Genomic DNA, 18,320 nt, shown 5'->3' with positions numbered 1-18,320 from the left:
ACTCAGGGGAAGCATAGAGAGTGGAAGAGAAAGGTAAAATATGAGGGACTTAATGATGATGAACTACATGTATTCCTGTATAGAAAAATGATACTGATAATACTCATAAGAAACTTCTCATTTAATAGAGCAGGTAGAAGGAGCTTTTATAGATGAAGCACAGGAAAGAGCTGAATTTTAAGATATAATATATTGTAAAAAGGGAGTCAATGGCTAAAAGGGAAATGTAATGGGAGTAAGAGAAAGAAGAGGCGGAATAGGCTAAGATATTCCATATAATAAGTTTTTTTTTATCACAATGAGCTATTGCAATGATATGGAAGGGAGAAGGCGAGGGGGAATGAGGGAACCTTTTCTTTCATCAGAGGTGGCTCAGAGAGGAAGCAGCATATATACATATATATGTGTATATGTATATATATACTCAATGGGCTATAGATATCTAGAGTAAGGAGAAGGGGACGGGGGAAGGGGGGGATGTGATAGAGGAGAGTGGACTGTGGGAGAGAGTGGTCAGATATAACACATTTTCTTTTTACTTCTTGCAAGGGGCTGGATTGGATGGCCTGTCTGGGACCACAGGGCTAGGTGGTTGCTGGGCCTTAGGGGTGGTATGTGGGCTCGGGGCCTCTTGGCCCCAGCGCCAGGGCAGGTGATCAGTCTGCTGTGCCACTAGCTACCCTACAGCACATTTAAGAAGAGAGACAGAGTGAAAGGAGAGAGAAAATATAGTATATGGTAGCAGGGAGGTATGAATGGAGGGAGTTGCGATCAGCAATGGCAACAGTGGAAAAATAAGGAAGTAGCTTTTGTGATGGACTTATCATAAAGAATGTGATCTACCTGTGACAGAGTGGTGGTGTTAGAACACAGATTGAAGCACATTTTTTATTATTATTTTTGGGGGGTAGGGTTTGCAGGGCAAATGGGGTTGGATGGCTTGCCCAGGGCCGCACAGCTGGATGATTGTTGGGTGTCTGATACCAGATTTGAACCCAGGTGGCTCCTGGCTCCAGGGCTAGTGCCACTGTGCCACCTGGCCGCCCCTATTATTATTACTGTTATTATTATTATTATTATTATTATTATTTTACGGTTTTTGTGGAGCAGTGGGGTTGGAGTGGCTTGCCCAGTGTCACACAGCTGGGTGATTGTTGGGTGTCTGGGGCTGGATTTGAGCTCAGGTGCTCCTGACTCCAGGAGCTGCACCACCTAGCTGTCCCTATTATTATTATTATTTTTTAATTTTAATTTTTTCCACTTTATTGCTCATGAGGGTCTATTTTTGGGGGGAGGGGGTATTATGTTTACTCCTAAACAAGAATATTTTAGTAATGTATATAAAAAAATCATTTGTACAAAAATAAAATAAATATAATAAAACAATCTCAATTAAAATTTCACCTTCTTTAAGAAGGCTTTCCTACTGAATGTTAGTGCTTTCCCTCTGCTGATTAGTTATCCTATATATATTTTGTTTTTACATAGTTGTTTGCAGGTTATCCCCCCATTAGACTATGCATTCTGAGAATAGAACTACTTTTTTGTCTTTTTGTATCTTGGTAGACTGCCTTGGCCCATAATATTGCTTGTTGACTGTTTTGCCAAAAGAACTTCAAAAGTGAGATGTTTAAGACTTATAATCAAGGGGGCAGCTCACAGGTGGTGTAGTGGATAAAGTCCTGGCCCTGGAATTAAGAGGACCTGAATTCAAATCCAATCTCCAACACTTATTTAGCAGTGTGTCCTTGAGCAAGTCACTTAACCCCATTGCCTTGCAAAAATAAAACAAAACAAAAGACTCATTACTTAAAACCAGTAAAGATGGGGGGTGGCTAGGTAGCATGGTAGATAGAGCACCAGCCTTGGAGTCAGGAATATCTTGAGTTCATGTCTCAGACACTTAATAATTACCTAGCTGTGTGGCCTTGGGCAAGCCACTTAATCCCATTGCCTTGCAAAAACTCATAGTTGTATTGCCTAGTCCCAAACCAAGATCAGGGGCTTGCATAGCAAGATGGCAGTATCATACTTCTCCCTAAATCATACTGTTTTGGGTCATAGAAGACTTTCAGGTCCCCACAGAAGGCTAAGTGGTCCCAAGACCCTATGAGAACATAGTATTCAGTATTCAGAAAAAGTAGTAGGACCCCAAAGATTATATATCAGAACCAAACAAGACCCAGAAATTCCCTCCACAAGTGTGCTGAGTCTGGCCCTAATTGCAGTTTGAAAAATAATGTTAGGTTCCTTAAAATAATTAGCAGTATCTATCTGAAACCATCAACAAGCATTATATTCAATGGGGAGAGGCTAGAGGCATTCCCAATAAGATCAAGGGTGAAACAAGGGTGCCTATTATCATCACTACTATTCAATATTGTATTAGAAATGTTAGCATCAGCAATTAGAGAAGAAAAAGAAATTGAAGGAAGAGACAAAACTCTCACTCTTCGCAGATGACATGATGGTCTACCTAGAGAATCCCAAGAAATCATCCAAAAAACTACTGGAAACAATTAGCAATTTTAGCAAAGTTGCAGGTTATAAAATAAACCCTCACAAATCCTCAACTTTTCTATATATGTCTAGCAAGATACAGCAGGAAGAGCTAGAAAGAGAAATCCCATTCAAAGTAACCTCAGACAATATAAAATATTTGGGAGTCTATTTGCCAAGACAGAGTCAGAATCTTTTTGAAAACAATTATAAAACACTTCTCACACAAATTAAATCAGATTTAAATAACTGGGCAAATATCAGCTGCTCATGGATAGGTAGAGCTAATATAATAAAAATGACAATTCTACCAAAACTAAACTATCTGTTTAGTGCCCTACCAATCAAAATTCTAAAAAATTACTTTAATGAGTTAGAAAAAATTGTAAGTAAATTCATATGGAAAAATAAAAAGTCAAGAATTTCCAGGAGCTTAATAAAAAAAAGTGCAAAAGAAGTTGGCTTAGCCCTACCTGATCTAAAATTATATTATAAAGCATCAGTCATCAAAACTGTTTGGTATTGGCTAAGAAATAGAGTGGTGGACCAGTGGAATAGACTAGGTCTAAAAGTAGGAGATGATTATAGTAATCTGCTGTTTAATAAACCCAGAGTCCAGCCATTGGGATAAAAACTCCCTCTTTGATAAAAATTGCTGGGATAATTGGAAGTTAGTATGGAAGAAACTTAGATTAGACCAACACCTCACACCCTTTACCAAGGTAAGATCCAAATGGATACAGGATTTAGACATAAAAAAACAATACTATAAGCAAACTAGAAGATCAAGGACTACTTTACCTGTCAGGTCTATGGAAAGGGGAGCAGTTTATGACTAAGGAAGAGTTGGAGAACATCACCAAAAACCAATTAGATGGTTTCAGTTACATTAAATTAAAAAGCTTTTGCACAGATAAAACCACTGTAACCAAGATCAAAAGAAATGTAGTAAATTGGGAAACAATCTTTACAAGTAATGATTCTGACAAAGGACTCATTTCTGAGTCATATTTTTAAAACAAAAAGCCATCCCCAATTGACAAATGGTCAAAGGATATGCAAAGGCAATTTACAGATGAGGAGATCAAAGCAATCCATAGCCATATGAAAAATTGCTCTAAATCATTACTTATTAGAGAAATGCAAATCAAAGCTTCTCTGAGGTACCACCTCACACCTCTCAGATTGGCCAATATGACCAGGAAGGATAATGATCATTGTTGGAAGGGTTGTGGGAAATCTGGGACACTATTACACTTGGTGGAGCTGTGAACTCATCCAACCCTTCTGGAGAGCTATTTGTAACTACTCCCAAAGGGCAACAAAAATGTGCATACCCTTTGACCCAGCAATACCACTACTGGGTCTATACCCTGAAGAGATGATGAAAAAGGGTAAAAACATTACTTGTACAAAAATATTTATAGCAGCCCTGTTTGTGGTGGCAAAGAATTGGAAATCAAGTAAAAGTCCTTCAATTGGGGAATGGCTTAGCAAACTGTGGTATATGTATGTCATGGAACACTATTGTTCTATTAGAAACCAGGAGGGCCAGGATTTCAGGGAAGCCTGGAGGGATTTGCATGAACTGATGCTGAGTGAGATGAGCAGAACCAGAAAAAACACTGTACACCCTAACAGCAACATGGAAGTGATGTTCAACCTTGAAGGACTTGCTCATTCCATCAGTGCAACAATCAGGAACAATTTTGGGCTGTCTGCAAAGGAGAGTGCCATCTGTATCCAGATAAGGAGCTGTGGAGTTTGGACAAAGTGCAAAGACTATTCCCTTTAATTTGTAAAAAAACATATCTTATTGTCTGATCTTGTTACCTCTTAGACTTCTCTTCTTTACGGATATGATTTCTCTCTCATCACACCCAATTTGGATCAAGGTACAACATGGAAACAAAGTAAAGATTGACAGTGCTTTCCGGGGTGGGGGGGGGGAAGCAAGATTGCAGAGGAAATTGTAAAACTCAAATAATATCTTTAATAAAAATAAATAAAAAAAAGAAAAGTAATGTTAGAAGAATGAGTTAAATAATGTAAGACCCCCTCAATAAAAAATGCTTCTGTTGTCAGGAACATCCAAAACATAAAAGAGGGTGAATCAAAAGCATCCACATTCAAAACCTCAAAGGAGAACAGTGTGGACATAAGGTCAACTAGATTCCTAGAAGATATGAAGCAAGTATTAACAAATGATTTTGTAAATAAAATGAGAATGCTAGAGGAAAAAACTGGAAAGGAAACAAGAATTTTGAAGGATAGGGAAGAAGAATTAACAGTTTAGTGTAAGAGATAGAAAGCCTTATCAAGTTAACAGACTCATTGAAAAATTGAACAGACCAAACAGAAGTTAATGACTGAAACAATGAGAAATGTTAAAAACAAAAATCAAAAGATTAAAAATACAAAAGAAAACAGCATATATCATATCAAAAACAAGTAACCTGGAAAAGAGATCAAGAAGAAATATTTAAGAATTATTGCACTATATGAAAGCCATGACAAAAAAAAAATCTAGATATCACATTTTAAGAAATTACAATAGAAAGCTTTCCACATCTATTACAGTCCAGGGTTAGAGTAAACATATAGAGACGTCGTCACCCCCCCAAAAGAAACTCTAAATTTAAATTTTCCAGAAACAACATAGCCAAAATCCATAGATTCCAGGTCCAGAAAAGGAACATATGATATGTAGCCAGAAAGATTTCAAATTCCAAGGAACCATAGTCAGGATCACACATTTAGCAGCTACCAGTATTAAGAAACTTGGGGGGAGGGGGTTGCAGCTAGGTAATAGATAGATCACTGGCCCTGGAGTCAGGAGGACCCCAGTTCAAATTTGAACTCAAACACTTAATAATTTCCTAACTGCAACTTTGGACAAGTCATTTTTTTAAAAAAAAAAGTTAAAGATTTTATTTATTTTGAATTTTCCCCTAATCTTGCTTCCCTCCTCCCCCCACTCCTCCCACAGAAGGCAGTATGTTAGTCTTTACATTGTTTCCATGCTATACATTGATCTAAATTGAATGTGTTGAGAGAGAGAGAAATCATCCTTAAGAAGAAACAAAGATAGCAAGATTACATAATAAGATAACAGTTTTTTTTTTTAATTAAAGGTAATAGTATTTGGTCTTTGTTCAAACACCACAATTCTTTCTGTTTGTTTTTCCAAGGCAATGGGGTTAAGTGGCTTTCCCAAGGCCACACAGCTAGGTAATTATTATGTGTCTGAAGTCACATTGGAACTCAGGTACTCCTGACTCCAGGGCTGCTGCTCTATCTACTACACCACCTAGCTGCCCCTACAGTTCTTTCTCTGGATACAGATAGTATTCTCCATCACAGATACCCCAAAATTGTTGGGCAAGTCATTTTTTTTTAGATTTTTCAAGGCAGTGGGGTTGTGACTTGCCCAAGGCCACACAGCTAGGTAATTATTAAGTGTCTGAGGTTGGATTTGAACCTAGGTACTCCTGACTCCAAGGCCGGTGTTCTATCCACTGCGCCATCTAGCTCCCCGGGACAAGTAATTTTTAACACTATTGCCTTAAATAAATTAAAAAAAAAAGAAACTTGGAATGTAATATTCTAAAAAGTAGATGATCTAGGCTCACAACCAAGTTTCAAAGAAAAAATATTAATAGCTTACTCTGTTATTTTGGTTACAATTATTTTAGTAAACAGTTTTATTTAACAATAATCTAATAACTAAACATTTTCTGATTTAGAGAAAGATGGACAAATTACCCTAGGTCCCTTATGCCTTCTGACATGGCTTTTTGCACCAAGCAATTTTAGTTAGCATTCATAGGAATTTTGAACAAAGGAAGCTAACAGTATGTTAAAAATGTAGTCTAGTATAATGACTCAGAATTAATGAGCTAAGAAAATAGTACAGTAGCAAAAACATCCTCCCATTCTTTTTTGGACAACTCCTCTCCCAGAATCAATGGAACTCCATGCAGAGATAAAATCTATAACTTTTCTCTATGGAGAAGGTTGTATTTTTAGCCCAGATAGCTTCAGGGGAAGGGAAACTGAAGACTACCTTTAATTGAATTATAATCTCATTGAATTCAGGCAAGGGAAAGGCAATGATATTATTTTCCTAAAAAAAATCTTGACTTTTTGTCCAAGGCTGCAGAAAACATTATTTCTTTTTTTTAATTTAAATATTTTAATTTATTTCTTTTTCCAACTACAGGCAATGGTAGTTTTCACCACTCTTTTTTTTTTTGCACTGTTTTGAGTTTTACATTTTTCTCCTTTCTCTTCCATCTTCTCTCCAACCCTTTCTTTTCAGAAACTTAGGGGGGCAGCTTTTTTTTTCAGAAAGCAATCTAATATAGGCTCTACATGTATAAGTATGCTAAATATAGATCCATATTAATCATGAGAGTAGAATCCAATCCAAATGGAAGAAAAAATTAGAGAGAAAAAAGACATAATACATAAAACAACTTTTAAAAATTAAAGATAGTAACTTTGGTCTGCTATTAAATTCCACAATTCCTTCTCTGAATATGGATGGTATTTTCTATCACAAGTCTTTTAGAATTATCTTTGATTATTGTACTGCTGAAAGGAATGAGTCCATACAATCATCACCCAATGTTGTTTATTAGTGTGTATAATGTTTTTCTGGTTCTGCTCATTTCACTCAGTATCAATTTGTCTTTCCAGGTTTTTTTTTAAAAGTCCCATTGCTCATGATTTCTTATAGAACAATAGTGTTCCATCACATTCAAAAAAAATATAATTTATTCAGCTATACCCCAACTGATGGGCATCTGCTCAATTTCTAATTCTTTGCCACCATGGAAAGAGCTGCTATGAATATTTTTGCACACATGGAATCTTTACCCCTTTTTTGTGATCTCTTTGGGGTACAGATCCAGTAGTGTCTTGCTGGATCAAAGGGTATGCAGTTTTATGGCCCTTTGGGCATAATTTCAAATTACTCTCCAGAAATATTGGCTCATTTCACAACTCCACCAACAATGCATTAGTGTCCCAGGAATACATTATTTCTTAATATTTTCTGTTTTACTAAAAAAAGACTTTTAATATGTTTCCATATAAGAATAAACAATGTGGCAAAAGTATGGAAAGTATATGTTGCGGGGAGAGGATGGGGCAGAGTTGGAATGGGCTTCTAACAAAATACAGATTTTCAGGCATTCTTGATACGAAGACTATAATTGAGTAGAGACCTTGTTATACAAACACAGGAGTCAAAAAATAAAATCTAATAAAAGAGTAAATACAAACCATCAAATGGAAGGAACTGAAAAAGTTTAAAGTATTTTCATTCTGTAGGAAGTTAATACAAGTATTGTTTCAGAACACTAATATCATCAAGGATTAGAGAGGAAGTTAAGTATGACAAAGCCTAGAAGTGGTTTTAACATGTTTTAATCTGAACAGAAGAAAGTTAAGAGAGGTAAAGCAGTAGAATAAGGAAGGAAGAAGTAAGAAACAAAGGAAGGGATAGGGGAAGTAAGTGGGAGGAAGAGGTTCAGGGCACTTGAAGCTCACTTTCATCTGAACTGATCAGAGAAAGCTACTTGGAGAAATAAAGCATTTATTGAACACTTACTATATGCTGGATACTATGCTAGGTTGAGAAACAGAAGAATACCAGAATACAATGCAGAAGTCTGATGTGCTTCCTGTAACCTCTACTCATGAACTGTAGATCAGTCATCTAGAGCCATTTAATTCTAACACCACACAGTAGCCTTTTAAGTAACCACAAGGATCTCCTGTAGGTAATGCTCTTTCAGATGGTAAGAAGAGGGGTTCAGTTAGTGGAGAGGAGAAAGTGCATATCCATTTGGACCACATCTGCCAAAGAAGCCCCCAAAAGGGAATGGACCTAAAGTGCTCACAAATCACTGGTCCCTAACTCATTTTTTAAAGTTGCCTGGTACCAAAGCATGATACAGCCAGAAACATTTTGTACATTTCTATTTCAGTCTCTTACTTTGTTCATTTGAAAATTTTGTTTCATCATTGGTAGTGGTGTGTTAATTGGTTTCCATGGTGGAGTAATACAGGGAGAAATTTTTTTTTTTATCTGTTAGATGTTGATGGTTCTATTTATTGTGTTGTAGTTATTATTTACCAAGAGAAAAATGGAATCAAAAACCTAATAATATAAGTGAACTAAATGGTAAATAGTCTTTATCACCAAATAATCTAAAATACATTTTTGTTTCCTTTTCATTTTGTAACTAGCGTTCTATAAAGGTCAGAGATTCAAAGTTTGGGTTAGCACTTGTTATAGAGTGCTCTCAACAGGTAAGATATTTAATGTTTTTACACTTTTTTAATAAGTACAAGATCTCAGTGACAGCCTAGGTCTGAGAAATTATCAATAAATATGATTGTATTCCTAATGGGGAGAACAAGTAAGGAAGGGATTTAACTAAATGTTTAAAGGTACATAGGAAGATTGAAGTCTTTAGATGTTACCAGAAAAAAACAATAATACTTGTTAGGTTAAGAAAATTTTATGTGGGTAGATCTTTTTTTTAGTTAAATGTTTTTATTATCTCTCATTGTACAAACCTTTATACTTTATACTATATCCCAATGTTAACAGTAGAGATTCATTAAAGTAAAATAATTATTTGGCTAGGTAGGTGGCACACTGCATTGAATGATGGACCTGGAGTCAGGAACACTCATGTTTTTGAGTTCAAATTGAGTCTCAGGGGCGGCTAGGTGGCGTAGTGGATAAAGCACCAGCCTTGGAGTCAGGAGTACCTGGGTTCAAATCCTGTCTCAGACACTTAATAATTACCTAGCTGTGTGGCCTTGGGCAAGCCACTTAACCCCATTTGCCTTGCAAAAACCTAAAAAAAAAAAAAAAAATTGAGTCTCAGACATTTGCTATATGACAAGTCACTTATCCCTGTTTGCCACAGTTTTCTCTTCTGTAAAACAAACTGGAGAAGGAAAAGACAAATTACTCCAGCTTCTTTGCTAAGAAAATTCCTAAATGAAGTCATGTAGAATTGTATACAATTGACATGAACATATACACACACACACACACACACACACACACACACACACACACACACATCCTGTATTTCCTCTCTACACTGAGACCCATGAAAGGCTATCCATTTCTCTATTTTCAATTTTTTATAGCTAAAACAGGAGATATTATACCATTTCTCCCAGTGATCTGTCATAATCAAGTCTCCTATATCATTTTAAAGAACTAATCTCAAGCAAAGCTAATACCTGTCTCCTTTTAAAAGTCTATTATTATTCCCAATAAATAACTCAATGAAAAGTTGACTCCTTTGACCATTACAATCTGCTATGCATCATAATAACTAAATCATGGAAAAATTAGAAAGCATTTTAAAATTCTTAATAGTGTACCAGGCTGGGGGATACAATAAAGCAAGTAAAAACAGTCCCTGCCCTCAAGGAGTTTCTGTTCTAAGAGAGGAGAATATATGGGGGGAGCTGAAGTTGGAAGAGAAAAGTGGAAAATACTCACATGGTGCTTGCTTGGCTTGGAACTGATCAAATAGTGGCCCCCAACATCAAAAAAAAAGGAAAAAACTTAACAATCAAGCATGGGGTCTCAGGGCTCTGAGAGAAAGGAATGAGGAAGCCAGAGTATAGGTTGACCTGGTGTGGGAATTATTCCCTGGAGATCAAGGATATATGTGGAGATTAAGCATAATTTCTTTATGTGATAAAAATATTTTTTCAGGCTCTTAAAATTATTATTTCTTGTAGAGTGGAGGATATGTTCTTGGTTTCAAAATAGATCCTATGGAAAAACTACAGGAGTCAGTAAAGGAAATAAATTCACTTCACAGAGTCTATTCTGCCAGTCCTATATTTGGAGTGGATTATGAGATGGAAGAAAAGGTAATTTCTTTAGTTTATTAAGTAATTAGTTTGCCATATTGTTATAAAAGGCTATTATATTCAAATAAATAGAAAAGATTAGAATATTGCATACAAAAAATTCATGGATTCTGTCTGCCTAGCACTTTTCTTCCTCTACTAATAACACAAGCATATGGTCTGATTTTTTTTATCCTTATTTTCTCCTTCATTTTTATCCCTTCTTGTCCTGACATTCCTATTCAACTCAGTCACACTTCATCCCTACCCTAATTTGTTGCCTACCATACTTCACTTCCAATATGCCTGGTGGAATGCTTGCTCTGTTGTGGGGCAATGTCCAAGATACTCTATTTTTTAATGGTCACTTAACTTCTGTCACCTTAGCTTAAGTGAAAGTAGCTTTGTACTCCACAGGCCTCTCCAGTGAGAGCATTTTTTTTTGACACTTTCCTTGTATAAGAGAAGGGGAGGGGAACCTTGATATCTTACTGCACTACCTAGCTGCCCCCATCTCTGCTCTTCTTAAGCCATCCATCAGCAGTGGTCAGTCTCATCATTAGAACTACTCTGCCAGGGTTGTTCTTTCATTTCCATGTCCTGTCCCCACTGAACCTTCTCTCTACCTTCATCCTAACCTCTATTTCTTTGATGATCCTCTATTTCCCAAGTTCATTAGCTCTTTCCTATTTTCACTTACATCTATACCTATCTTGGACTCATACATGGCCATTTCCATCATGATCCCTGTTCTTCATCCACATGACATTCACTAGCTTTGTGACTCTGGACAAGTTACTTAACCTGTAGACAATCTACCTGAGTTTTCTCAATAGTTAAATGAGAATAACAAAGGTACATACCTCCTAAGATAATACCTCTAAAGCATTTACCTCAGTTCCTGACATCATTGGCACTTAATATATACTTGTTTCCTTCCTTCCATTATACTTAATGTGAAAATTCTTAACATTGCATCATCTATCACTGCTTCCATTTTCTCCGCTTCTCCTCTCCATTTGCTGAGCATGAATGGAGTCATGAAGCTGTATGGACCAGGTCAACCACAGATCCATGCTCTCTGAGGAGGCACAGTCTAGCAGTAGGAGAGCTGGCCTGAGAGCCAAACATCAGGTTCTGATCCCACTCTTTAAACTGATTTGTTAGGCTTTTAGCACGTATTTTCACCTCCCTGGGATCTCAGCTGCCTCATCTCTAATATGAGGAAGTTGCACTTGATCTCCAGTGGCCTTTCCTCTTCTAATATTGGACCCTCACTGTTGAACAGCAACATTTTTAGTTCATCTCTTGACTTTCTTTTAGATTCTACATATTTCCAAACTTTCTCCTTCCTCCTAAATCTCTGAATCCCCTGTTTATCTTCTACTCAGAGCAGATGATTTCTACCTTCTACTTTACTGAGAGTATGCAGGCCAGACAATACTAATTCCTTCATTCTTTTTTTCATTCTCTTCCCCTCAGGTTTCTGTGTATTCATTCACCATCTCATTCCCTCATAAGATGAAGAGAGGTAGTCCTTCTATTCTAAACAAAACTAAGTGTATTCTTGCTTCTGTTTCTTCCCACTTTCTCTGGGACTTTACTTCCTAAATTCTTTTCTCTCTTATTTCTTCAAACTTCTTTCCCACTAGCTCAGTTTTTCTTCCAATAGAGAACAGTTCTCCCCTGTTTAAAATATAAATATACACCTTTACTCAACTGTAGTATTTACTGATGCTTTTTTATCTTTCTTACGTCTAGACCTCTCAAGAGAAGTCTTTTTTCCTACTTCTTCCACTTTCTCACTAAACATACAAAAAAACAAACCCACTCATATATTAATCCTCTGTGATATGACTTCTCTCCCTGTCATTCCACTGAAATTTCTCTTTATGATTCCTAGGAACTTTACAATCTTCAAATCCTTTCTTTTTTTTTTTTTGTTAGGCTTCATTCTTGAGCTCTGCAGCATTCAGTAGTTTTGAGCTACCTCTTCCTTATGTTCATTCAGCAAACTTTTATTGAACATCTTCTAATGTACTAGACATTGTCAGATTTAAAAATGAATTATATTGGACTTAAATTTTAAAATAGCATAAAATTTAGAAGGGAAAATAATATAACTATAATTCATTATAAAAATGTGATATATATGTATGTGTGTGTGTGTATATATATATATATATATATATATATATATATATGCAATGATTGAAGTACCAAAAAAAAAAAAACCTCTTATGCCTTGTCATTGGACTATTCTGCTTCTCCTCTTACATCTCTGAACAATTTATCTCCATTTCCCTTGATTGTTCCTCCTCTTTCTTCTACTTCTCAGGTATGGCCCTCTTCTTTAGACAGGCTTCCTTAGTGATCTTACTTGAAGCTTCAAATATCACCTCTAGGTAGACTAGTATCAAATCTTTATCCTTAACAATTTACTGAGTCACCATTCCCCCATTTCTAATATATATATATAGGATTTTTTCCACCAACATCTCAAAAAAAAATCATTTAAACTGAATTCTTCTTCTTTCTAACCCCAGACTAGCTCTTCCTCCTAAGTTTTCTTATTTCTGTTAATTGTACCACTATTCTCATCACATATGTAATCTTACTGTTCTCTCTCCTTTCCTCATTCCTGACCTTCATTTAGTCACCAAGGTCTATCAATTTTTCTTTCATTTGCCTCTAAAATCTATACCTTCCTTTCTTTTCTTACTGTCAGTCCCCATTTCAGGCCCTTGTTTCTCACATTTGGACTCTTTGAAGTAGTCTGTTATCCTTATTTTCCTTCTCTTGGATGATAAGTTTATTCCAAAATTATATATTTCATTGTCTCATTTGCAGTGCCATTCATCAAAAAACCATACAATAAGCACTATTTTTTTTCAAATAATTTTCCTATTTTAAAACTGTCAGCAATTCTTCCCTGTCCATTAAATAAATTCCAAAACCCATAGCTGGTATTTAAGGTACAAGACAATAAAGCTTCAACTTGCTTTTCTAACCTTACATACTGTGAATCAATCACCTAAATCTTGTAGTGCAACAGAATCCTACAAAATTGTATTACTTGCCATTCTGTAAGTTTAACTTGTTTATCTTTGTCTTGACTCAAGTCATCATTCCACCCGGAATAACCCCTACCCAAGTCTTCACCTCTCGAACAGGCACTGCTTTAGTATTTCCTCTTTTTTGAAGCTTTGCCTCATCATTACCTGGACATTATTGGTAATCTTCCACTTTGAATCCTATGGTTCTTAGTTTTTGTTTCTCCTTCTGTTGTAATTATTTGTTTGTTGTCTGATAATTATTTCTATACAAATCTTATCTCTCCTATTTTAAGTTCCTTTATATCATGTTCCTCACTGATACTCAATAATACTTTTTAAAAGAAATAATAACAACTTTAAAATATTCCCCCATAATCTTTTTTAAATATTTCAAAAATGCTGATTCTGTTTAATTGCTACTTGGAGAAGAAATTAATACTTTATACTATTCAAAAAACTCAGTATGTGAAAAAAGTGATCACAAATACATTTACTAATTTCCTTAATTCTCTAAGTGTAGTATTTGCAGTGTGTAATATTGGCCAGCTGAAATCATTTGATATTGATTTAATTTATTTTTGAAACCTAAATTTCAACTTAAATATACATGCTTCCTATTAATATTAAAACTGATTTATAAGGGTCAGCTGGGTGGTGCAGTGGATAGAGCACCAACCCTGGAGTTCAAATCTGGCCTCAGACACTTAATAATTACCTGTGTGTGGCCTTGGGCAAGCCATTTAACCCCATTGCCTTGCAAAAACTTAAAAAAAATCAATAAAAAAACCTGATTTATAATTGAAAATGGTTGTTTAATAGAAGAATGCAGTTCAAATAGATTTTCGTAAGGCAGTAATAGTTACTATTATTGAAGAAAATTCTCAAATCATATTTTCCTAATGAAAGTTGTTAAATTGTTAATACAACTTTGATATATCTGATCAGCCTACTTTTCTCAGCAGCCAAATTTACAGTGCCTTATTTTACAGCCTCAGCCACTTGAAGAGTTAACAGTTGCACAAATTCAAGATGATGTGGAAATTGAATCTGATGAACACACTGATGCTTTTGTGGTAAGCATCCTTAGTGAAATCCATTGAAGTGCTATAATTTTTCATCTCTGTGATTTAACTAATCAAGTAAAGTATGAGTCAGCATGAGTATGAGTAAGTATGAGTATTTTATTAAATACCTTAGATTTGGGCCATCTGAGAATGAAGATATCTTAGGCACAAAATTTTTAAGTATATGTGTATTGTCTTAAGAATATCTTAAGTTTTTTAAATGGTAGCACAAACATTCAGATAATTTCAGACAAGTAAAAAGTTTCTTAAGGTTTTAGACTATTAGAGATACTAAAGATGATAAGTTTATTCCAAATTTACATATTTCATTATCTCATTTGCAGTGCCATTCACCCAAAATCCATACAATAATTAACAACAATTTTTTTTTACTAGTGAAATAAAAACTTCTGCAGAGATTCATTCTTCTGACTTCTTTTGATTGTTTCTCATTAATTTAGTAGGTATATATCCAGTTTTCAAACTGGTATTGTTTGGTAAAAAAAAAATTGAGAAATTTTCCTGCTGTGTTGCTTACTACAGGGAATTCTAATAAACACTGCTTAAATTAAATACTTAAGAAGAAGAGGTGGTTTTTAAAAGCCAGAATATCTCATTGATAGGTAGTAAGGAAGGCAGAAAAAATTTGAAGCAGTTGCTATGCCAAATCTTATTTAGAGAAAATATTTTCTGATAGATCATGTTAATGATTTTTGCCACATGGGTAACTGATGGGTTTATTGTAAGTTACTAATTTAATCTTTTTAAAGAAAAATAGTACTAGTAGTTAATTCATTATACACATTTGGATGTGTGTTTGCCCTACTAACCCAGATTATGATACTACCTGAGTAGGTGGTTTAATGAGTGATCAACCCTCTCTGGTAATGAGGCTTCGTTCACTACGTTAGTCTGGCCCTTGGAAGATAGATTGACTTGTCATTTGACCCATGCTTGTTGTCTTCCTGATCTGAAAAGACCTTCCAGAGCTTTCAATACATTGACATGGTCTTTGAAAACTTATCCTATATTTGAGGGAGGCAGCAGAGTAGAATCTTAATGGAGTAGTAATTAAGTCATAGATTTAGTTAAAGCTGACAGAAAAATAATTTTATACCTTACATAAAATATTAACATCAGATGAATTCTCTTACAATGAATTTAAAAAAGAGATATAAGGGAAAAATGTAAAATTCAATTAGTTATAGAATCAGTCTGAAAATTGCTTCTTTAGACCATTGAACCCATTTAATCTTGATAATCTGTTAAATTGTGAAATTTAATAGATTTCTTTTTCTCATAGGCTTACTTTGCTGATGGCAATAAGGTAAGGCTATTTACTTAATTATAAAAATTGTATATTATCCTTTAGTATTCACAAACTTATATACAATCTTTTGTTTATTCCTCTTCCTTGCCTATGCTCTTTTCTCATCGTAACTGTCAAAAAGCAACAAGATCGTGAACCTGTATTTTCAGAAGAACTGGGGCTTGCAATAGAAAAATTGAAGGATGGATTCACCCTACAGGGACTTTGGGAAGTAATGAGTTGACCTTGATTTGAGCTACAGCACTATTTAAAGATACTTTAAGATTGAAGATACTAGTGGTCTGGTATAACACATTGAATACTCTTATGTAAAGTAATAATTTTAATGTATTTACCTAAAATGTTATTGCCAGTTGCCTTATCCATACTAAAATTGTAACAATTCTGTTAGTTAGTTGAATTTATTTATTGAACCTAGCATTTTAATCTTGTACATTAATGAGTTTGCTGACATAAAATGACTGTATTTGATTGTATTTAATAAAGAGTATTTGTATAGCACTTTTTAATGTTTTGCAAATATTATTTAGGTGAATAGGAAAGGAACACTCATTGATCAGAGATGAACATATCACAACTTAGGGTAAGACAAATAGTATACTGAAATGGAAAGAGTACTTCTTTTAAGTTAAGAGAATCTGGCTTTGAATCTCAGTGTTGTTGTTGTGGTGGTTGTTGTTTATTTATCCTTCAGTCTACCTAGACCTGCAGGTGAATTGGATTTAAGTGGCGGAAGGCTGTACAAAGTCACAAACCTCACTTCCTTCTTGTTAGGGACTATTGTGTATGGGAGCACTGTAAATCATCTTCACCTGGTGTCCTTGAGCACCAGAGTCTTATTTTACTAAATGCCATGGGAGTGGGAGTGGATTAGAGACTGGGGAGATATTTAAACATTGGTATTTGGTTCAATAAATGGAGACCTTGGAGACCTTGATGTATAGGGAGAAACTTGTCTTCCTTGTCTAGATTGAGAGAGTCCAGAAAGGGACTCAACATATTGGTGCCCAAACAGGGACTCAACACCTTCTCCCAAGCCTTTGGGTTCAGTGGCCTGACTTAAGATCTTCTATTTAATACCTGCTTGAGCAATTCCCTTGCCTCCTGGGCCTTGGTTTGCTCATCTGCTAAATGAACTCTATTGTCCTTTTCAACCAGCTTTAATTGTGTTGCTACACAGTTTCAAGTATAAACGTCTTGAATATTAATTAGTACCATCTTTACTCTAATTTGGGGGGTCTTTTTTAATAAAATTAAATTAAAAAATTATAGAACTTGATGTACTTGAAATTTTGAGTACTATTTTGATTATTTAATCAATAGATATCAATAGACATTAATTTTTCTTAAAACGTTTTGCTATTTTATTCTCCTTGCTTATGTTTATTATGGTTTATGGGCTCATTTTTCAGTTTCCAGTTAGAGGCACATTTAATGATAAAAATCTTGTGCAAGCTATACCTTAAGGTTAACAGAGTTATGAAAACATTTTATGTTAAGAATTTTAAATTTATTGGGCAATAATGTCAATCTCAAGAGGTATATTTTTATGAAAATTGCTTACCATTGTGTTTTTTAACTAAATTCTGTAATACCTTTTCCCTTGCTAACATTGTAAAAAGTAACCTCAACTTAGTCATTGAATTGTATTTGATATATGTCATGCATAAAGAAGAAGCTACTATAAAAACTGCTGAGTTTTAAGACCTACTCTCAAATGGATCACATCATAGGATTTTCATCTGACTCATTAAGACCTTTCAAATGTTAGGTGTTATCATGACTCAAGAAATGACTCATTTATTGTTTAAAGGGAGGGAGTAAGCAGCTGTTATATGTTTTATAGTGAGATAAAACCTTCAGTAGTGTCTATAAATGGAAAAGAGTTAATGAGCTCTCCTTTCAGCTGTTGTTTTAGCAGCTGACAGCACTATGGACTTCATTATGATGTAAAATAGAAGAAAACTGTTTATTCATTTGTAGAGGTCTTAAAAGTTTAGAAATTTTTGATCTAATGGTTTGTGGTTTGTAAGAATTCAAACAATTTGAAATTACAATATTTGTAAAGCATAATCAATTTAATAAAGCCTAGAAAATCTAATCATGCAGCACATGTAGAAAGTCAAAACATTTTCATAATTACTATATAAATTGTGCTCTGCTATTTAAAGTATTTTTACCTTGTAGCAGTTAAAAAAGTTGAATCATTTATTGTCTCATATTTTTCCCTAAATTGCTGTTTGCTTCAGAAAAATGATTTTCAAATTGTGTAAGTGATCATCACTATTCAGTATAATCTTCAAATGAGTAAAGTTTCTGTAAGTGTATGAATGAAATTCTTTTAGCTTTTTAATATTTTATAAAAATATTTTCAATATTTGTAATTGTGTTGCTACACAGTTTCAAGGACAATTAATAATTACCTAGCTGTGTGGCCTTGGGCAAGCCACTTAACCCCATTGCCTTGCAAAA

General features: G+C 34.8%; 1 protein-coding gene across 1 annotated transcript in view; it reads left to right on the top strand.

Moving 5' to 3' along the window:
* Positions 1-17,107, top strand: part of LOC141507782 (BBSome complex member BBS5) — a 33,092-nt gene extending 15,985 nt beyond the window's left edge. Inside the window, exons 8-12 of the mRNA XM_074215765.1 lie at positions 8,758-8,820; positions 10,285-10,419; positions 14,444-14,527; positions 15,822-15,845; positions 15,970-17,107. Coding sequence (XP_074071866.1) covers positions 8,758-8,820; positions 10,285-10,419; positions 14,444-14,527; positions 15,822-15,845; positions 15,970-16,071 — 408 coding nt within the window. The 3' untranslated portion in view covers positions 16,072-17,107. The remainder of the gene's footprint in view (positions 1-8,757; positions 8,821-10,284; positions 10,420-14,443; positions 14,528-15,821; positions 15,846-15,969) is intronic.
* The last annotated feature ends 1,213 nt before the right edge of the window (positions 17,108-18,320 follow it).

The sequence above is a fragment of the Macrotis lagotis genome, chromosome 1, assembly GCF_037893015.1.
Source record: "Macrotis lagotis isolate mMagLag1 chromosome 1, bilby.v1.9.chrom.fasta, whole genome shotgun sequence".
Lineage (NCBI taxonomy): Eukaryota > Metazoa > Chordata > Mammalia > Peramelemorphia > Peramelidae > Macrotis > Macrotis lagotis.
This window is presented reverse-complemented; position numbering and strand designations above follow the sequence as displayed.